General features: G+C 34.3%; 1 protein-coding gene across 1 annotated transcript; it reads right to left on the bottom strand.

Moving 5' to 3' along the window:
• Positions 1–22,610: 22,610 nt before the first annotated feature.
• LOC149818346 (putative disease resistance RPP13-like protein 3) lies at positions 22,611–23,322 on the bottom strand. Its single transcript, XM_089986203.1, has 2 exons — positions 23,095–23,322; positions 22,611–22,874 (listed from the first exon to the last, which is right to left on the bottom strand). The coding sequence occupies exons 1-2, from the start codon at positions 23,320–23,322 to the stop codon at positions 22,611–22,613; spliced, it is 492 nt and encodes a 163-aa protein (XP_089842329.1).
• Positions 23,323–23,409: the final 87 nt, after the last annotated feature.

Below are 23,409 nucleotides of genomic sequence, written 5' to 3'. Positions count from 1 at the left end.
ATTTAAGAGAAAATCGCATATTTAGGAGGAAGTCACATATTTAGGAGGAGCTTCACATATATAGGAGAAAAATCGCGCATATAAGAAGAAAATCTCATATATTTAAGAGAAAAATTGCATATAGAAGGAAAAAATTATATATATTAAGAAAAAATCACATATACAAGAGAAAAATCGCATATATAAGAGAAAAATCGTATATATTTAGGAGAAAATTTGCATATATATTTTTTGCATAACAGTCTCTGCTCTCATATATGTATCTCTCTGATCCGATGTCGAAAACCTATATTTTTATAGTCGTTGAAAAGTTAAGATAAGGGCCTATAATTTTCTTATTTTGAATTCGATCTAAAAACACTTCTAAGTTTTTTATTTTTTAATTTCAAAACCAGAATATAGGCATACTCTATATACTGAAATAGTCAAACAGTCTTGTTACGACAATAAAGCCATACATGATACTTCAAGTACAAGGTTTTGATGATGAGCAAGTGGAATCAACTGCATTTCAGCTAAGGCTATGAAGAAATTGAAGAATTCAGTGAAGAATCTTTGAAGACTAGTGTGCAAATGTTTAATTCATTAAAAGTCTTAGATTCTTGTAAGAGCCTTACTTAGAGTGCATATTTAGGTTGCATTTCACCTTAAAAGTCTTTAGAAAAACTTTTCTAAAATGAACCCTCATGAAAATCTTTTTAGAAAACTCTTTTATTAAATTTTCATGTTTATTAGTCGACCAATAGACTTACCAGTCGACTAATCCTTTCGCGCCATATTTTCTAAAAAGTCATTTTTGTCAAATTAGTCGACCGAAGGTTTTATCAGTCGACTAGACAGAATGTCTGTTTTCTGGAAAATTAGCAGCAGTCGACTAATGGTTTTATCAGTCGACTGAACAGAACATGTGTTTTCTGGAAATTTAACAGCAGTCGACTAATGTTTTTTATCAGTCGACCGAACAGAATGTTTATTTTTCAGAAGATTTTAGCAGCAGTCGACTAAAAGATTTTTCAGTCTACTGATGATATTATCAGTCGACTAACTTTTCTCAAGTCGACTAAGTTTCAAAGGTTCAGATTTTCAAACGGCTCGATTAACAGATCAGTCGACCGACGATAACGGTCAGTCTACTAATAACTAACTATTAGTCGACTAACTGATGTTTCAGTCGACTAATTTTGTCGTTTTCCTGAAACTTCAAAAAGACGTGTCTTTTCATTTTTCAAACGTTTTGATCGTTCGAAATGGACACTTTTGACACCCTTTCATACCCTCAACGTATGGAAAACTTTAACTATAAATATGAGTGCATTATACACTCAAAAACAACAAGAATTCAATCGATTTGAATCATTTACTTATTGCTTTTCACTCCTATTCATTCAAGTATTTGTTTTCTCACTCACGTGATATTTTCACTTCAGTTTTTCACTCAAATCACTTTAAGAGATAGTGAATTTGTGAGTAGAGTGTTTCAACAACCTCAAAAGCCAATTGTATCTCATTTGCATTCAAAAGGAAGGCTCATAGGTTGTTTTGTAAGTTATTATTTCTTTTCTGTAAAAAGAAGGACACCTTGGTTTAAAGGAGTTGTTTGCTTTCAGTAGGGTTGTTACTGAAAGTGGGACCAGTTATGGTCTGTGTGATCTTGTAGTTTACAAGGTTGATAGTGGATAATCTCAAGCGGGTTTTGCTTGGGGACTGGATGTAGGTCGGGTTAGACCGAACCAGGATAAAATCTTGTGTTCTTTGTGTGTTTGCTTTGAGATTTGCAAAATCATTCTATATTCCGCAGAAAATTTTAAAAGCACTATTCACCCCCCCTCTAGTGCTCGTTGCCTCGATCCTAGTGCACTTTCATTTGGTATCGAAGCACAGGTTTGCTATTACTTTGATTTGACCATCATCTAGCATGGCAACTACAACATCTCAGCACAAAGAAGGAAGCTCCTCTGTTCGTCCTCCTCTCTTCGACGGAACAAACTATGGATACTGGAAAGTAAGAATGACAATATTCTTGCAATCCATGGATCTCGATATCTGGAGAGTTGTTTCAGAAAAGTACCAAACTCCATCAACTGATTTCAGCCGATGGACCGATGATGAAAAGAAGACTGCTTCACTGAATGCTAAAGCCATGAATGCATTATATTGTGGCGTTGACAAGGTAGAATTCAATCGCATCTCTCAATGCTCTACAGCAAATGAAATTTGGCATACTCTTCTAGTAACTCACGAAGGTACGTCAAAGGTAAAGGAATCTAAAATTGCTTCTTTAGTTCATAAATTTGAATTGTTCAAAATGAAGCAAAATGAATCTATATCGGACATGGTAACTAGAATGACCGATATAACTAACACTTTGAAATCCCTTGGAAAAGAATATTCACAAGTGGATTTAGTCAGAAAGATTCTAAGGTGTTTAACTCCTGAATGGGAGAGAAAAACCACTGCTATTGAAGAAGCAAATGATCTCAATACTCTCACTCTTGAAGACTTAGTTGGTAACCTAATGGCATATGAGGTCCAACTTCAAGACATACAAGAAGAAGAGCCTAAGAAGAAATCTCTTGCTTTTAAGGCTACTTCTGACTCAGAAAATTCAGAAGAAGATGAAGATATTGCCCTCATCTCAAGGCAATTCAAAAGATTCATCAAAAAGGGAAGATTTCAAAGAAAGGTAAAGAAAGCAGATTCTTCCATTCTCAATGAAGTAAAGTGCTTTAACTGCAAAAAGGCAGGACATATCAAGAAAGATTGTCCTCTTCTCAAAATCAAGCCCAAGGACCAATTCAAGAGGAAAAAGGCATTTCAAGCATGTTGGGATGATAGTGACTCCTCTTCCGATGAAGAATCAAATGAAGAAGTCGCCAACATGTGTTTTGTAGGACAAGAAGATTTGGTAAGTCAATTTGACTATGATGAGTTATTTGAAGCATTTAATGATTTATATGCTAAATTTAAGAGTCTTAGTTCTAAAAATAAAGAGTTAAAAACTGAAAATTTAACTCTTGACTCTCAAAATAAAGTGTTACTTCAAGAAATAGAAGATCTCAAGAAGAAAAATTCTTGTCAAGCACTTGAGATAAAAGAAATTGGAGTTAGAACCAATCTCTTACAAAAAGAAATATCTAGTCTTAAAGAAGTCAAATGATCTTCTTTTTATAGTGACCAAATTCACAAATAGTCAAGAGAATCTAGAAAAACTTCTTGGTTCTCAAAGATGCTCGGTTAATAAAACCGGATTGAGATATAACTTCTTTGATACTCAAAATAGACCAAACTATGTGGTGAAAAATCAAAGACATTATTCTCAACCTTTTGTTCATAAAACTAAACTTTCTAGTTCTAATAGAAATGCATCTAGATATGATTATTCTAGACATGTTTATTCTAAATCCTTTTATAGAAAGAATATTTATTATCAAAGGAAACCAAAATCCAAATGGATATGGGTTCCTAAGACTAACTCTCATGGACCCAAAAATAGAAAGGGGTCAAATGCTCTGCTTTCTGATTTTGTTGTAGGTACACAACATAAGGAGCAAATGGATATTGGACAGCGGTTGTTCCAAACATATGACTGGAAGGCCGGAGTTATTTTCCACCCTCCAAAATAAGGATGGAGGAACCGTCACCTTTGGTGACAATAACAAGGGAAAAGTGATAGGTATTGGTAATATTGGTAATCCAAAATTTCCCTTGATAGAAAATGTTCTTTTAGTAGATGGTTTACTCCATAATTTAATATCTATCAGTCAATTATGTGATAAAGGTTTTCATGTTTCTTTTAAAAATGATTTATGCTTAATTTCTGATTTTCAATCTAAAAAGATCATTTTTAAAGGTAAAAGAAGAAACAATGTGTATGAACTATATCTAGATGAATTACCCTCTTTTAATGAAAAATGTCTTATTGTTTCAAATGAAATTCAATGGTTATGGCACAAGAGACTTGGACATGTTAACTTTAAAATTATTTCAAAGTTATCCAAGAATGATCTTGTAAGAGGCCTACCTAGAATACCATATAAAAAGGATCACTTATGTGATGCTTGTCAAAGGGGTAAACAAATCAAGAGTTCTTTTAAAGCAAAAGATATAGTTTCAACAAAACGTCCTCTTGAACTTTTACATTTAGATCTATTTAGACCATCTAGAATTCAAAGTTTGAATGGTAGCAAGTATGCTTTTGTTATAGTAGATGATTATTCTCGGTTTACATGGGTGATTTTTCTAAAAAGCAAAAATGATGCTTTTTCATAATTTTCTAAACTTTGTAGAAGAATTACAAATGAAAAATCTATATCTATTATTAAAATTCGTAGTGATCATGGTGGTGAATTTGAAAATGAATCTTTTCTAAAGTTTTGTGATTTACATGATATATCTCACAACTTTGCTTTTCCTAGAGCGGCTCCACAAAATGGAGTTGTTGAAAGAAAGAATAGAACTTTGCAAGAATGTGCTAGAACCATGCTTCAAGATAAAAATTTACCAAAATATTTTTGGGCTGAAGCAATTAATACAGCATGTTATGTCTTAAATCGTGTTCTTATTCGACCAATTTTACATAAAACATGTTTTGAATTGTATTATGATTGTATACCCAAGATCTCATATTTCAAAATTTTTGGTAGTAAATGTTTCTTGTTAAATACCAAAGATAATCTTGATAAGTTTGATTCAAAATCAGATGAATCAATATTTCTTGGATATTCTTCTAGAAGTAAAGCATATCGTATTTTCAATAAAAGAACATCTTGTATTGAAGAATCTTTACATGTTGCATTTGATGAGAATTGTGAGCAGGTTATTCCTCTAAGCGAAGAAGAAGAAGCAACACTTCAAGAAGAACCCTTGATAGAGAGTACTTCTCAAGAAAATATTCCTCTTCAACCGGTTTGGAAAGAAGTTCCTAATCATCCACATGAACAAGTTATTGGTGAAATAAAGAGTGGTGTCCAAACTAGAAGGCAGTTAGAAAAATATATTGCAAATGTTGCTTTCATATCTAAATTAGAACCAAAGAATATCAATGAGGCATGTGATGATGAATTTTGGCTTTTAGCCATGTCAGAAGAACTTAACCAATTTACTAGGAATGATGTTTGGGATCTAGTTGATAGACCAAAGGATCATCCAGTAATTGGAACAAGATGGGTCTTCCGAAATAAGCTGGATGAAAATGGTGAAGTCATTCGTAACAAAGCAAGGCTTGTGGCACAAGGCTATAATCAAGAAGAAGGCATAAATTTTGATGAAACCTATACACCAGTGGCTCGATTAGAGTCAATTCGTATGATGCTTGCTTTTGCTAGTTACATGAACTTCAAGTTATATCAAATTGATGTTAAGAGTGCATTTTTAAATGGACATATCAATGAAGAAGTTTATGTAGAGCAACCTCCAGGCTTTGAAAATGAGAAATATCCAGAAAATGTCTACAAATTGAAAAGAGCTTTGTATGGACTTAAACAAGCACCAAGAGCGTGGTATGAAAGACTACGAAATTTTCTAGAACAATCTGGTTTTTCCATTGGTCGGGTAGACTCCACTTTATTTATTAAACATTTTAATTCAGATATTCTTATTGTGCAAATTTATGTTGATGACATAATATTTGGTTCTACTAATGTTTCTCTTTGTAAAGAATTTGCTAAGGCTATGCAGGAAGAGTTTGAAATGAGCTTGATGGGCGAATTAAACTACTTCATTGGACTTCAAATAAAGCAAACTGAAGAAGGAATCTTCATCAATCAGGGTAAGTATACAAAAGAACTTCTCAAGAGATTTGGGATGGACTCATCGAAATCAAGAAGGAATCCTATGAGTACAACTACTTCTCTTGATAAAGATGAAAATGGTAAAAGTGTAGATACTAAGCTCTACAGAGGTATGATCGGATCTCTATTATACTTAACTGCTAGTCGACCTGATATTATGTTTAGTGTTTGTAAGTGTGCAAGATTTCAAGCTAATCCAAAGGAATCTCACTTAACTGCAGTAAAACAAATTCTTCGTTATTTGAAAGATACTTCAGATTTCGGTTTGTTTTACCCAAAATCATCTTCCTTTGATTTAGTTTCATATAGTGATGCAGATTTTGCAGGAAGTAAATCTGATCGCAAGAGTACTAGTGGAACTTGTCATTTCTTGGGAAATTCCTTAGTCTCTTGGTTTAGTAAAAAGCAAAATTCAGTATCACTCTCAACAACTGAAGCTGAATATATAGCGGCTAGTTTAGCATGTTCACAAGTACTTTGGATGAAACAGACCTTAAAAGATTTTGGTTTGAATTACTCCACAACAACCATTTATTGTGATAACACTAGTGCTATAAATCTTTCGAAAAATCCTATTCAGCACTCAAGAACTAAGCATATTGAAGTTAGACATCATTTTTTAAGAGATCATGTGTTAAAAGGAGAATTTTCGTTAAATTTTACTTCTACTAAACAACAACATGCCGATATCTTCACTAAACTGTAACGCCCCGGGGTTTTAAAACCTTTAAAAATGCATTTTTTTTTAAACAGCGAAAATAACTTTTGATTTTCGGTTTCCTAAACCTCAGGCACGTCACATTCCAATTAACAACAAAAACAACAATAATTTATATCAACATTATATACATAGTCTTTTCACAAGGTTCAAAAATGAAAACATTTAGGATTAAATTTAAAATAAATCCTAAATTAATCTCAGGATCTTCGGAATCTGGATTCTTCGATGCCACACTTGTCCAACATCCACTGTAAGATCTCCTATTCCATATTTGAACCTGAAATCCCCATAAAACGGGGTTAGACTTATGATAGCCAAGTAAGTCATTAATCAAAACCATACAATTCAAATATTAAGCATGATTTCAATAATTTACAAATCAAAATGCATTTATTCAAGAACAATTATGCAATTAAAAATAAGGCAATTAAAAATAATTTAAAACAATGCATAATCTCAGATCAAATTTTGTGAAAGAAAAAGGTCATTGTTTCGATATTAACGCCCTCCTGGTACGGTGGAGAGTACTCCGATCTCAAACTAAGTATTCCGGGGGTATATTATTCTATTGTCGATTACCCGGATACCTGAGTGAAACGGGCTTCCAAGCGAGCGGTCAACGACCGGGAAGATTCTCAGCAATGGCGAGCAAACAAGGAGAGTTGGATGCATCCACTGGCATGCGGCAGCCTTGAGACCCGTTGTCTCAACCTCCTCAACCCGAGTGACAGGAGGTCTAGGGAATCTATCGCTCCCAACAATCATCATCTTCACAATGTCACTCCTGGTTGTACCACTACCCCTTCCAGGGTAGGCTAAACCTAGATGGGCTTGAAGGATTATTTTATAGGACTTTTCATCTTTTCAAAACTAGGCTCAATAGTCAAATCATTCCTTTCAAATAAACACGGTTCATATGTATCCAGCCCATCCAGAATTTTGTTCTATCACAACGAGCATTCGCCTATGAAGGTGAGAATTAAATTTGTATAGACATGACTCCTGCAACAATAAAATCTTTCAAAAATCAACATGCTATACAAATTCTTTTATCAAAATCAAAGTTTTGATCATAGTATCCATCAAAATTTTATTCAAATCATAAGATTGAAAATCTTGTCATTCAAAACAAATATTTATTCATGCGGATATTAAAATATGCATTTGATCAAGAATCAAATAATCATGCATGAATTAAAAACATGAATCAAAAGCATGTCTAATATAAAATTATAAGATTTTGATAGAATAACTTACTTGGATTTTGATAGAACTAAGGAGAACAGGATAAAGCGCTCGTGCATTGATTTAATCTGATAGAATTCATTATAGTAGTTAATACTTTTTTATTGAATTTTGGGTAGTATTTGTCCTATAAATTTAAAGAAATATCTTTTGAAGAAATTATATAAAAAAAATCTAAAAATTTATTTCTAATCGACTTTAAAACTTTTATAAGAATTTTCACAGAGTTCCCTCTGTAATAACTCAAATGTTCGAAAAAGGGTTTGAACTTGAATTCGAGTTGTAAGAATTCGAACATGACTTTGCGTCACAAATATTTTTATAAAGGTTTTTCAACAAAATTGATTCAAATATTAAAACTGATTTTTGAAAATTTTAATAGAATTTCCTTTATAAAAATCGATTTTTTTCTAAAATAGTTATAAAAATTTTGATATAACCTTTACTAAATAAACTCAAAATTTCTAAAATATCTGAAAGAATTCTAATTAAAATAATTGATTTTTTTTAGAAATCATTTAAAAATTTGGCCAGAATTACTGCTATACTAATTCTACTTTTTTCCAAAAATCTTTAAATCACTTTGGCAGAATTTCTGCTATAAAAACTCAATTTTTCAAAAGTCTTTTAGAAAATTTTGCCAGAACTACTGCTAAAGTAGTTCTGAATACTTAAAAATATTTAGAAAATTTTGAACAGAGCTTCCCCTATGTAAAGGTTGGGTTGGATTAAATTTTGGCAAAATTGCCAAAATTTAAATCCAAAAGAAATAGAGTTGGGGTTCAGAAAGAGAATAGGGAAGCTCAAAAAGTATAAATTCAAATTTAGAAGAGGGTTTCTAAATACTAACCTTGTTTAGTTGATTTGAGCAGCACTTCCGCTATCCAAATCCGACCTTTCTGCTAAGTTTAGCAGAACTCCTGCAGGCAGCGCTTCCGAGGCTGTTTCTGATCTGACGGAGCTTCTTGCAGAAGAACGGACTTCGCTTAAGGAAAGAGGAAAAGGGCTAGAAGAGGTTTCCCAGAAAAAATCTGAGATTCTACGGAGGTTTAGGTTTAAAAGTTAGAGAGAGAAAATCAAAGGTAGAGAGAGAAAGTAGGAGAGAGAGAGCTTAGAGAGAGAAAGAGAGGGTTTTGGACTTGGGTAGAGAGAGATGGGGTGAAGGGTATTTATAGGAGAGAGAGGAGGTGTCGCCCCCCCCCCTATGGGTCCCATTTTGGTGACACTTGTCACTTTTTTTAATTAAAATAATACTTTATTTTGACACTTGTCAATTCTAAATTATTTTATTAATTTTTTTGACATGTGTCAGAGAGAGAAGAGGGATGGGTGTCACCTCCTCATTGTGAGGTGACACTTGTCAGCTCATGGCTTTGGAAAAACCATGGCTGCCCTTGGTTTTGGGCCAGTGGTTTTCCAAAACCATGGTCTCTTGAATATTTTAATATAAAATATTATATTTTATTTGATTGCTAATCTTTTTATACCTTTTATACCCTAATTCAAATCCCATCTTTCAAAACTGCCATAAGGGGATTTAAAATTACTTGATTGTCCTTCTCTAGTTCAATAAATTACATAGCCTGCCATTGAAAATGGTAATTTACCATTTTCGTCCCTGAAAATTTTATTAATTCCCTGAAAATATCCCTAACAGAAAATTACTATTTTGACCTTATATAGTTGGGCATTTTACCGAAAAATGCTACTGAATTGGCAAATTACTAAGCTACCCTTTAACAATTTGACTAATGACTAGAATGTCCCTAAATCCTGATTTTTGAACAAGCCTCAACAAAATTTTATCAGGACTTCAAATATAGATTCAGATCTTTACTTTGAACAGTACTAACCATAAAATTCAGGGTTTAAACAATATAATTCACATTCAGAATAAATCAAAATTGAAACTTGAATTTTCTTCAGAATTTATAAATCATTAAAAATTTTGGGTATTACATTCTACCCCCCTAAAAGAAAAAATTTCGTCCTCGAAATTTATGTACAATTTAAACAAACAATTCTGGATACTTCTCTCTGATGTTGTTTTGAGGTTCCCAAGTGCATTCTTCAATTTCGTGATGCTGCCATCTGACTTTAACCAGAGGAATAGTCTTTGTTCTCAAAATTTGATCCCTTCTATCCATAATTTCTATAGGCTTTTCCTCAACAGTCATGTCTTCTCGAATTGCTATATCTTGATGCTGGATAATATGAGATGGATCATAAACGTATTTTCGTAGCATTGAAACATGAAATACATTATGAATCTGTGCATACTGAGGAGGCAATTCGATTCTATAAGCAGTTTCACCGATTCGTTCTAGAATCTTAAAAGGTCCTACAAATCTAGGACTTAACTTTCCCTTCTTTCCAAATCTGAACACACTTTTGGTTGAAGATACTTTGACAAAGACCATATCATCAATTTCAAAAGTGAGTTCTTTCCGTCTTTGATCAGCATATCCTTTTTGTCGGCTCTGGGCAGCGCGTAATCTGTCTTGGATCAAATTTACTTGCTGAGTGTAATGTTGTAGTATCATTGGTGACTCTAACTTTCGTTCACTAATTTCATTCCAATAGAGTGGCGATCGACAAGGTCTTCCATATAAAGCTTCGTATGGCGCCATTCCAATACTGGCATGATAACTATTATTATAAGCGAATTCAGCTAGCATAATATGAATGTCCCAATCTCCTTTCCATTCTAGCATACAGGCGCGTAACATATCTTCTAGAGTTTGAATAGTACGCTCTGATTGTCCATCAGTTTGGGGATGAAATGCAGAACTGAACTTTAATTTTGTTCCCAAAGCCTGCTGAAGTTGGTTCCAGAATCGAGAAGTAAACCTGGGATCACGATCAGAGATAATCGAAAATGGTATTCCATGTAGTCTTACAATTTCTCGAATGTATAAATCTGCCAGACTTTCCAAAGATTGACTTATACGAATAGGTAGAAAGTGAGCTGATTTAGTTAATCGGTCAATAATAACCCAAATTGCATCATGCTGTTTTCGAGTTTTTGGTAAACCCACTATGAAATCCATAGTAATTTCTTCTCATTTCCATTATGGAATTTCAATTTGTTGCATCATTCCACCTGGCTTCTGATGTTCGGCCTTTACTTGTTGGCAAATCAAACACTTTGAAACATAATTTGCCACATCTTTCTTCATACCAGTCCACCAGTACTTTCTTTGCAAATCTTTGAACATCTTTGTACTTCCTGGGTGGATAGTATACTTGCTTTTATGGGCTTCTTCAAGGATTTCATTTCTCAATTCAGGGTTATTTGGTACCCATATTCGATCATTCATCAAAATACTCCCATCTTCTTTAAGTCGAAAAGAAACATCATCTTCCTGTTGGGCTCTGGCTAAAAATTCTTCATGTTGAGAATCTTTACTTTGTTCAGTAACAATTCGGATGAGGATTTCTGGTCGAACAATTAAGTTTGATAATAAAATCCTTCCTGTATCAGTTGCAAAGGGTTTCCAGTTAATGAAATCTTCAATAAGTTTTCATTCTCTGTCTATGAGACTTGCCAAAGTGTCTCTAGTTTTGCGACTAAGAGCATCAGCTACAATATTCGCCTTTTCAGGATGATAAGAAAGTGTGAACTCGTAGTCTTTAATAAATTCTAGCCAACGTCGTTGTCTCATATTCAATTCTTTCTGCGAGAACAAATATTTGAGGCTCTTGTGATCACTGAATACTTCAAATTGTTCTTCGTATAAATAATGTCTCCAGATCTTTAGTGCAAAAACAACTGCCGCAAGTTCTAAGTCATGGGTTGGATAATTCTTCTCATGATTTTTCAACTGTCTTGATGCATAAGCAATAACTTTTCCGTGTTGCATTAATACACAACCTAGACCGGTACCAGAAGCATCTGCATATACCTCAAATCCACCATGTTCTGAGGGTAAAGTAAGCACTGGAGATGTAGTGAGCTTTTCTTTCAAAATTTGGAAACTTTCTTCACATTTAGTGTCCCAATCAAATTTAACACCCTTCTTCAGAAGTCTAGTCATCGGTGATGCTATACGGGAGAAATCTTGAATGAATTTTCGGTAGTATCCTGCAAGTCCAAGAAAACTTCGAATATCTGTAATATTCTTAGGTTGTTTCCATTCTAATACTGCTTCCACTTTAGCAGGATCCACAGAGATTCCATCTTTTGAAATCACATGACCCAAAAACATAACTTTTTCCAGCCAAAATTCGCACTTAGAAAACTTGGCATATAACTGATTTTTCCTCAAAGTATCCAAAATAATCCTTAAATGTTCCTGGTGTTGTTTCTTATTTTCAGAATAAATAAGAATATCATCAATAAAAATAATCACAAATGTATCTACAAATGGTCTGAACACACGGTTCATAAGATCCATAAAGGCTGCTGGTGCATTTGTAAGTCCAAAAGGCATGACAATGAATTCATAGTGTCCATACCTTGTCCGAAAGGCTGTCTTAGAAATGTCTTCTTCCTTGATTCTAAGTTGATATCCAGACCTAAGATCAATCTTTGAGAATACCTTAGCCTTCTGTAATTGATCAAATAAATCTTCAATTCGTGGCAACGGATATTTATTCTTTATGGTAACTTGATTAAGAAGTCTGTAATCTATACATAATCTTAATGACCCATCTTTTTTTTTTACAAATAATACTGGTGCTCCCCAGGGAGACATACTTGGTCTAATAAATCCCAGCTCCATTAATTCCAATAATTGTTTTTTTAATTCTGTGAGTTCTGCTGGAGCCATCCTATAAGGAGCTTTAGAAATTGGTGCAGTTCCTGGCATTAACTCAATACCGAATTCTATCTCTCTATGTGGAGGAGGTCCTGGTAATTTATCAGGAAAAACATCTGAAAATTCGCGAACAATATCCAGACTTTCAAGAGAAATTTCTGTTGGCTTGGCAAGAGTAATGCTGACTAAAAAGGTTGTACATCCATTCCTCAAATATCTCTGGGCCTTTAAAGAAGAAATAACTCGACTTTTAGGAGTTGAATTGGATAATCTAAATTCTACCTTAGGAATACCTGGCTGAGAAAAAGTAACTTTTCCTTCTTGACAAAATATTCTTGCATGATGTTGATGTAGCCAATCCATACCCAATATAATATCAAAATCTGACATGTCTAATAGAATTGGGTCAGCAGGTAAATTTTGTCCTTCAATATATACTTCTAGATTCGGCAAGTATAACCCACAAAAAGATTTACATCCTACTGGGTTGACCACTTCCAGAGCACAGTTCAAAGACTTGATAGGCATATTAAGTAAAGTAGTAAACTTCTTGGAAATAAAAGAATGAGTTGAACCGCAATCAAATAGAGTAAAAGCAGCATGTCCAGCTATAGATAAAGTACCTTGAATCAGGTCACCCTTTGGTAGTTGATTCATATTGGCGGCATAAACGCGACCTGGTACCTTTTTATTCTGCGGTCGTTGTTGTTGTTGTTGTTGTTGTTGTTGTTGTTGTTGCTGCTGTTGTTGCTGTTGCTGGTATGGATACTGGGGTTGTTGCTGAGGGCGAGGTTTAATAAGGCCTCGAGCATGTTCATCAATTTCTTTTTTATAGCAGTCTTTAATAAAATGGCCTGACTTACCACAATATAAACAACCACCAGTCGTTCGGGGGCAGGGTTGTCCTGGATGAGATCGATAGCAATTCTGACACGATCTAGCTGGTAGTTGTGGTTGATTGGCTTGAAACTGCTGTCGTGGCCTCTTTGTTGGAGGGATGAACCTTCTTCCTTCAAAATTTCTTTTAGGCCAACTCCTTTGGCCTCTGAATTGAGAAACCGTTCTGCCAGATTGATTCTTCTGTATTTCTTCCCAATCTTTTTGTATCAATGTAGCTATTTTCACCGCATTGTCTAAAGTTTCTGGCCTACTAGTGAGGACTTTGGTTCGTAGAACTGGTTTCAATCCTTTAGTAAATTTCATTGCCCTTTCGTCTTCCGTATTATAGACATTTGGGGAATACTTCTCTAAATTTCTGAATTTAGTAATGTAATCAGATAAAGAGAGTCCTCCTTGTTGTAATTCAAGGAATTCCCTCATCTTACGGCTTCTTTCATGCTTGGGGAAATATGCAGCATAAAAAACTTCAATAAATTGCTCCCAAGTAACGGATCCATTGCTAAATTTAATTTCTAAGGTGGATGCCCACCATCTTTCTGCATCTCCCTTTAATCTGTATGCTGCATAGTTCACCTTACGATCTTCAGGTATGGTCAGAACACGAAAAATCTTTTCTATTTCTCGGATCCAAACCTCTGCAACTTTTGGATCCATTTTTCCTTAGAATGTAGGTGGATCTAATTTGAGAAACTTCTTATAAGAAACTTCATTATGGCTTTGACAGGATTTTGAAGATGTAGCTGAGTCTTGCCTATTCTGATTCTGATCTCTTATAACAGCTGCCAAATTATTTAATGTTTCCATAATAAATTCTTGTTGATCATTCTGCTCCTTGGATTGCTTCTTTGATGCTTGACGAGACATCCTTGATAAATAATGATCAGACTTAGATTAAAGTAGAAAGAACATTTATTCATATGAACATCAAAACTCATATTTACAAGAATTTACATATTTAACAAAAAGTTAACAAAAGATACCCTATGGAAGCTTGATAAATTTTCTCATATAATTCCTCTTGTTCCTAATCCGCCCTGGTGGATGAGAAGGTCCTGCAATATTTGGATCTATATTATAAACTTGTTTGTCTGGATTTCCTAAATATAAGCTAAGATCATCCGTAGATTCTCTTGGGGTATATATAGGATCAGGGGGTTGGACTGAAAATACAAAGTCCAAAGGAGTTAAAGTGGGTGCAGGAGCAGGTACTATGGGTGAGTCAGATGAAATGACAATAGGTTCCATTGGAGGAGGAGGAGCAAGAATAACCACACGGGATTGTTGATCTGGTAGGTTTTCAGCGGCTTGCTGTCTTTTAATACAACCCATCTTCACTTGGCATTCTTTTTCTATATGCCCAACTTCTCCACAGAATAAACATTCTTCCAATTCCAGTGGGCAAGGTTGTGATAAATGGGTCTGTAAACACCTATGACATTTTTCTAAGTTTTCTTTTTCTTTTGTGAGACTTTAAACTTGATTTTCTAAATTATCCATCACCCGTTTTTGTACTGTATGTGATTCTTCTAGCTTTTGAACATCCTTGACAAGTTCTTTAATGATATTGACCAAATCTTGAGGAGTCATCTATAAGAAAAACAATGATTTAACAATAATAATAAAATAAAAATCTAAAGCAAATACTTACAGTGAAATAAATGGACAAGGTGGATCTCGAACCAGATTTTCCAAAACTCCGCTCTGATACCAACTGTAACGCCCCGAGGTTTTAAAACCTTTAAAAATGCAGATTTTTTTTTTTTTAAACAGCGGAAATAACTTTTGATTTTCGGTTTCCTAAACCTCAAGCACGTCACATTCCAATTAACAACAAAAACAACAATAATTTATATCAACATTATATACATAGTCTTTTCACAATGTTCAAAAATGAAAACATTTAGGATTAAATTTAAAATAAATCCTAAATTAATCTCAGGATCTTCGGAATCTGGATTCTTCGATGCCACACTTGTCCAACATCCACTGTAAAATCTCCTATTCCATATCTGAACCTGAAATCCCCATAAAACGGGGTTAGACTTATGATAGCCAAGTAAGTCATTAATCAAAACCATACAATTCAAATATTAAGCATGATTTCAATAATTTACAAATCAAAATGCATTTATTCAAGAACAATTATGCAATTAAAAATAAGGCAATTAAAAACAATTTAAAACAATGCATAATCTCAGATCAAATTTTGTGAAAGAAAAAGGTCATTGTTTCGATATTAACGCCCTCCTGGTACGGTGGAGAGTACTCCGATTTCAAACTAAGTATTCCGGGGGTATATTATTCTATTGTGGATTACCTGGATGCCTGAGTGAAACGGGCTCCCAAGCGAGCGGTCAACGACCGGGAAGATTCTCAGCAATGACGAGCAAACAAGGAGAGTTGGATGCATCCACTGGCATGCAGCAGCCTTGAGACCCGTTGTCTCGACCTCCTCAACCCGAGTGACAGGAGGTCCAGGGAATCTATCGCTCCCAACAATCATCATCTTTACAATGTCACTCCTGATTGTACCATTACCCCTTCCAGGGTAGGCTAAACCTAGATGGGCTTGAAGGATTCTTTTATACGACTTTTCATCTTTTCAAAACTAGGCTCAATAGTCAAATCATTCCTTTCAAATAAACACGGTTCATATGTATCCAGCCCATTCAGAATTTTGCTCTATCACAACGAGCATTTGCCTATGAAGGCGAGAATTAAATTTGTATAGACATGACTCCTGCAACAATAAAATCTTTCAAAAATCAACATGCTATACAAATTCTTTTATCAAAATCAAAGTTTTGATCATAGTATCCATCAAAATTTTATTCAAATCATAAGATTGAAAATCTTGTCATTCAAAACAAATATTTATTCATGCGGATATTAAAATATGCATTTGATCAAGAATCAAATAATCATGCATGAATTAAAAACATGAATCAAAAGCATGTCTAATATAAAATTATAAGATTTTGATAGAATAACTTACTTGGATTTTGATAGAACTAAGGAGAACAGGATAAAGTGCTCGTGCTTTGATTTAATCTGATAGAATTCATTATATTAGTTAATACTTTTTTATTGAATTTTGGGCAGTATTTGTCCTATAAATTTAAAGAAATATCTTTTGAAGAAATTATATAAAAAAAATCTAAAAATTTATTTCTAATCGACTTTAAAACTTTTATAAGAATTTTCACAGAGTTCCCTCTGTAATAACTCAAATGTTCGAAAAAGAGTTTGAACTTGAATTCGAGTTGTAAGAATTCGAACATGACTTTGCGTCACAAATATTTTTATAAAGGTTTTTCAACAAAATTGATTCAAATATTAAAACTGATTTTTGAAAATTGTAATAGAATTTCCTTTATAAAAATCGACTTTTTTCTAAAATAGTTATAAAAATTTTGATATAACCTCTACTAAATAAACTCGAAATTTCTAAAATATCTGAAAGAATTCTAATTAAAATAATTGATTTTTTTTAGAAATCATTTAAAAAGTTGGCCATAATTACTGCTATACTAATTCTACTTTTTTCCAAAAATCTTTAAATCATTTTGGCAGAATTTCTGCTATAAAAACTCAATTTTTCAAAAGTCTTTTAGAAAATTTTGCCAGAACTACTGCTTAAGTAGTTCTGAATACTTAAAAATATTTAGAAAAATTTGAACAGAGCTTCCCCTATGTAAAGGTTGGGTTGGATTAAATTTTGGCAAAATTGCCAAAATTTAAATCCAAAAGAAATAGAGTTGGGGTTCAGAAAGAGAATAGGGAAGCTCAGAAAGTATAAATTCAAATTTAAAAGAGGGTTTCTAAATACTAACCTTGTTTAGTTGATTTGAGCAGCACTTCCGCTATCCAAATCCGACCTTTCTGCTAAGTTTAGCAGAACTCCTGCAGGCAGCGCTTCCGAGGCTGTTTCTGATCTGACGGAGCTTCTTGCAGAAGAACGGACTTCGCTTAAGGAAAGAGGAAAAGGGCTAGAAGAGGTTTCCCAGAAAAAATCAGAGATTCTACGGAGGTTTAGGTTTAAAAGTTAGAGAGAGAAAATCAAAGGTAGAGAGAGAAAGTAGGAGAGAGAGAGAGCTTAGAGAGAGAAAGAGAGGGTTTTGGACTTGGGTAGAGAGAGATGGGGTGAGGGGTATTTATAGGAGAGAGAGGAGGTGTCGCCCCCCCCCCCCCCCTATGGGTCCCATTTATCACCTTTTTTAATTAAAATAATACTTTATTTTGACACTTGTCAATTCTAAATTATTTTATTAATTTTTTTGACATGTGTCAGAGAGAGAAGAGGGATGGGTGTCACCTCCTCATTGTGAGGTGACACTTGTCAGCTCATAGTTTTGGAAAAACCATGGCTGCCCTTGGTTTTGGGCCAGTGGTTTTCCAAAACCATGGTCTCTTGAATATTTTAATATAAAATATTATATTTTATTTGATTGCTAATCTTTTTATACCTTTTATACCCTAATTCAAATCCCATCTTTCAGAACTGCCATAAGGGGATTTAAAATTACTTGATTGTCCTTCTCTAGTTCAATAAATTACATAGCCTGCCATTGAAAATGATAATTTACCATTTTCGACCCTGAAAATTTTATTAATTCCCTGAAAATATCCCTAACAGAAAAATTACTATTTTGACCTTATATAGTTGGGCATTTTAACAAAAAATGCCACTGAATTGGCAAATTACTAAGCTAGCCTTTAACAATTTGACTAATGACTAGAATGTCCCTAAATCCTGATTTTTAAACAAGCCTCAACAAAATTTTATCAGGACTTCAAATATAGATTCAGATCTTTACTTTGAACAGTACTAACCATAAAATTAAGGGTTTTAACACTATAATTCACATTCAGAATAAATCAAAATTGAAACTTGAATTTTCTTCAGAATTTATAAATCATTAAAAAATTTGGGTATTACACTAAACCTCTTAAAAATGAAGATTTTATGAGAATTTGGAGAGAACTAGGTATTTGCTCGTTTTTGGATTTATAAAAAAATGCTGATTTTTTAACAAAATCTCAAAATCGCACTATATTAGTCGACCGATAAAATTCTAGTCGACTGGTGTTTTAAAATGTATCGCACCATATTAGTCGATCGATATATTTCTAGTCGACTGATGATATTTTTAGAATAAGTCGCACTTTTTAGTCGACCGATAAAGTTTTAGTCGACTAAATTTTTTTTTAAAATTTTTAAATGAAGGGACCCGACACCCCTTGGATTTGTTTTAAAAACCGTTTTTTTTTTTAGGCATCGTTTCACTTCGTACCTTTTCATTTTTTTTCTTAAAAAAAAAATGAAACCCTTAAACCGAAAACCCCTCTTTCTCTTTTGCCTCTCTCTCTTCCGAAAAACCCTCGAAGTACCGTTCGATTCCATCTTCACCGGGATTTTCTTGCTGTGACAAGGAGACGCCGGAATCTTCTGGTCGTGATCTTGAAACGCCGGAATCCTCCTGCAGTAACTGGCGCATCTTCAAAACACGCTGGAACCCTCTTGTGTGACAGTGCATTGCCGGAATCCCCTTGTGGCCGACTTCTCACTCACCGTCAGCCATTGTATCCTCCTCTGGTTCTGTTTCACATCGCCGGACAGCGTTCTACTTCTGCCGGAAATCATTTGGAAGCCATCATTGTTTTTGGTAACTCTATTCTTTTTAACCATGCCCCGTACGAAGTCTGCATCTGCAAAAGGTTTAGGTTCTCCTCCTCCTACACCTACCTCAAGACATGGTTTTTCACTAAGATTACTTCGCAATCCTCTTCTCTATGATACTTTTGGATCAATTTCTGCACTACCTATTTTACCAGGCCGAAATGTTCTATTTCACTTATTTTTCTCGTTACAATATAAGAGAATTATTTCCTGGAATTTCACATCTTTTTGATGCTTGTGCAGATACCCTTCACTATCCGTTTCTTATTCACTTGTTTTACACAAATTTACAAATGGATCATGAAACTGGAGTTTTGTCCTCTCTTGTTCGTGATGTTGAAATCGAGTTTGATTCGAAATTACTTGGAGAAATTCTTGAAATTCCACCTTCAGACACTCTTTTCAACACTATTGAATTGAATGATGAAAGAGTTTTTGAATAAATTCTTCTTCCAGGAGCACCTCACTGCCCCCCTTTCAAAAACACTAATTTTCAAACTCGTGCACGCATTGCTGGACGAATCCTTGCCCACAATGTTCTACCCAAAACTGGTTCTTTTGATTATTATTCCACAGATCTGTCTACGGCTCTTTATGTTTTATTTGGAAATATTTCTGTCAACTGGGCCAATGTGTATTTTACAAACTTGTGGAAACAAAAACCATTTCTTCCTTATGGTTGTCTTTTAACCCGTATTTTTAGACATTTCAAAGTTCCTTTAACAAATGAAAAACACATTGAGCAAAAAGAGTTCTTTGATCAAACAATTTTTAAAAGAATGAAAATTAAATATCTGCCTCCTTTAAATGTTGATCAAACTGAACCATCTGATCCTAATGAACCATCTATTTATGAACCTTCACCTTCTGCGACACCTTCATCTTATGCAAAAAGAAAGAAATTTTCGATAAATCAAGACCATGATGAAGTTATGCAGAGACTGGAAGCTTTGGAGCTGCATCAACACACTTTTCGTGAAGATGTGACTCAACAACTTGCTTCAATTCAGAAGGATGTAACTGCCATTAAGGATTTGCTAAACTCTCTTTTCTGATCTTTGTTGTCTAAACTTTCATACTTTATGGGTTGTAATATTTTAAACTTGTATCTCTATTTTGCTTATGCTATTTCTGCCCTTACTCTTTTTTATTCTGACAAAGGGGGAGAAAAAGATGATAGCAATTACATTACAGAAGATCTTGCATGAGAAATGCAAAATTAAGAGAAAAAGAAAGCTTTGAATGAATGTATTTCTAAATGCATGAAGAAATGATGAATGGAAATGCAAACCAATCAATATGTGATATATGTGCTTTAAATGTGCTAACTTTTAATGTTTTGCAACATATTGATAGGGGGAGTAAAATCTCCATCTATGCATCTAAATGCTTCATCTTTGATTAAGTTTGTCATCATAAAAAAGGGGGAGATTGTTATGACAATGAAGCCATACATGATACTTCAAGTACAAGGTTTTGATGATGAGCAAGTGGAATCAACTGCATTTCAGCTAAGGCTATGAAGAAATTGAAGAATTCAGTGAAGAATCTTTGAAGACTAGTGTGCAAATGTTTAATTCATTAAAAGTCTTAGATTCTTGTAAGAGCCTTACTTAGAGTGCATATTTAGGTTGCATTTCACCTTAAAAGTCTTTAGAAAAACTTTTCTAAAATGAACCCTCATGAAAATCTTTTTAGAAAACTCTTTTCTTAAATTTTCATGTTTATTAGTCGACCAATAGATTTACCAGTCGACTAATCCTTTCGCGCCATATTTTCTAAAAAGTCATTTTTGTCAAATTAGTCGACCGAAGGTTTTATCAGTCGACTGGATAGAATGTCTGTTTTCTGGAAAATTAGCAGCAGTCGACTAATGGTTTTATCAGTCGACTGAACAGAACATGTGTTTTTTAGAAATTTAGCAGCAGTAGACTAATGCTTTTTATCAATCGACCGAACAGAATGTTTGTTTTTCAGAAGATTTTAGCAGCAGTCGACTAAAAGATTTTTCAGTCTACTGATGATATTATCAGTCGACTAACTTTTCTCAAGTCGACTAAGTTTCAAAAGTTCAGATTTTCAAACGGCTCGATTAACAGATCAGTCGACCGACGATAATGGTCAGTCTACTAATAACTAACTATTAGTCGACTAACTGATGTTTCAGTCGACTAATTTTGCCGTTTTCCTGAAACTTCAAAAAGGCGTGTCTTTTCATTTTTCAAACGTTTTGATCGTTCGAAATAGACAGTTTTGACACCCTTTCATACCCTCAACGTATGAAAAACTTTAACTATAAATATGAGTGCATTATACACTCAAAAACAACAAGAATTCAATCGATTTGAATCATTTACTTATTGCTTTTCACTCCTATTTATTCAAGTATTTGTTTTCTCACTCACGTGATATTTTCACTTCAGTTTTTCACTCAAATCACTTTGAGAGATAGTGAATTCGTGAGTAGAGTGTTTCAACAACCTCAAAAGCCAATTGCATCTCATTTGCATTCAAAAGGAAGGCTCATAGGTTGTTTTGTAAGTTGTTATTTCTTTTCTGTAAAAAGAAGGACTCCTTGGTTTAAAGGAGTTGTTTGCTTTCAGTAGGGTTGTTACTGAAAGTGGGACCAGTTATGGTCTGTGTGATCTTGTAGTTTACAAGGTTGATAGTGGATAATCTCAAGCGGGTTTTGCTTGGGGACTGGATGTAGGTCGGGTTAGACCGAACCAGGATAAAATCTTGTGTTCTTTGTGTGTTTGCTTTGAGATTTGCAAAATCATTCTATATTCCGCAGAAAATTTTAAAAGCACTATTCACCCCCCCCTCTAGTGCTCGTTGCCTCGATCCTAGTGCACTTTCAAGTCTATCTTTCAAAGAATGTTCCTCCTTAATCGCTCATCAGATCAAGGTGATCTTAGTGACATTGAAAATCTAACATTTCAATTTGTCTCTTTCTTTTTTCCTTTTTTTATAGATTTTTAGCATAAGTGGTCAAAAAATAGCAAAAAAAAAAACACAGTCGCTCCTATTCTAGTCTGCAGAGCATATTTCTATTTCGGTTTTAAAACTCAGAAACAAGAACCCTAGAAGGGTTTGTTATTCTGACTCAAACCAAGAAAATTACAGGCTTGTGTCTCAGCTATCCAACGATTATAAAAGCGTAAGTTTTTGACGTCAGATCGAAGAGATACACATCTGAGAACAAAGACTGTTATACAAAAAACAATCACATATTTGAGAGCAAATTCACATATATTTAGGAAGTCTACATGTGCGAAGGGTAAAAAAAAAAATTAACCTGATATTTGTGATTTTGGACATGAGAAGTATAGCGAAAATTGTGGGGATAGTTATATTGTACGGTCATTTTCCATTATATATTTTCGGGGAATTTGATAATCTTTTGGGTAATTACTGCAGTACAAGAAACAAGACTTAAGGTGCAGAGGTAGCTCCTTGAAAGTAAGTGACAGGATTCCTGTCACTTTGTTTAGAGAAGGATGAGAACTCAATTCTCAGTTTAAATGATCATTGAACTTCTCCCATTCCATTGAGGTCTTCTCTTTCTTAGTCACAATGCCTCCTATAGCAACAATAGCAAGAGGCAAACCATCACACTTCACTGTACTCATTGATGCTTTATCTAACTCTGGCGGGAAACTGTTGTAAGGATAGCCTTTGAATGCTTTCTTGTAGAAGAGAGCCATAGATGCTTCTTGAGACGGGCTCAAGGTGATGAACGAAGCTTGAGGCTTCAGTTTCGGGTTGCATCGCAGTAGCTACATAGCCTATGTGTGTGTTGACCATGATCATCAAGCTTCGTCTCACGAGGTATTTTTCAGAAATGTCTCATCATGATTTTTCCATTGATGACTCTTCACTGAGAGGGGGAAAGAGAGAGGAGGGAAAAGAAAGAAAGAACCTTTTTTTTTTTTTTTGTAATGCAAATTTCAGACCATCCCACACTTTTATATCCCAACCGTCATCCAAAACAATTACGTAAGAGTCATGAAGCATGTCACCAAGCTCCACCAAATCCATCATTTCTAGACCAGAAGGAATTATCTCTTCTCTTGCATTACAAACAGCTTTCAGCATTCTCCTCAGCAGATCTTTTGTATCAAAAGTTTGAGAAACAAAGATCTGAGCAGAGCAATCAAAGTGGGTCTTCCCTGTTTGGCAGTTATAGAGTTTCCTGGCAAGTGTGGTCTTCCCTGCACCACCCATCCCCACAACAGAAACTGAAGATCACGACCCATCAGTTTCTCTGTCAACAAATCTACATATTTATCTATCCCCACAATCTCAGATTCT

This window comes from Nuphar pumila, chromosome 13 (genome assembly GCF_984573655.1).
Source record: "Nuphar pumila chromosome 13, dmNupPumi1.hap1.1, whole genome shotgun sequence".
NCBI classification, from domain to species: Eukaryota; Viridiplantae; Streptophyta; class Magnoliopsida; order Nymphaeales; family Nymphaeaceae; genus Nuphar; species Nuphar pumila.
Note: the sequence above shows the minus strand (reverse complement) of the source record. Positions and strands in the feature narration are given on the sequence as shown.

What these genes read in the sequence shown, in the direction of transcription:
- LOC149818346 (XM_089986203.1), bottom strand. Translation starts at nt 23,322, where the DNA reads ATGGGTGGTGCAGGGAAGACCACACTTGCCAGGAAACTCTATAACTGC. An exon ending in ACATGCTTCATGACTCTTAC is followed by an intron (nt 22,875 to 23,094) that starts GTAATTGTTTTG and finishes TAGGCTATGTAG; the next exon opens with CTACTGCGATGCAACCCGAA.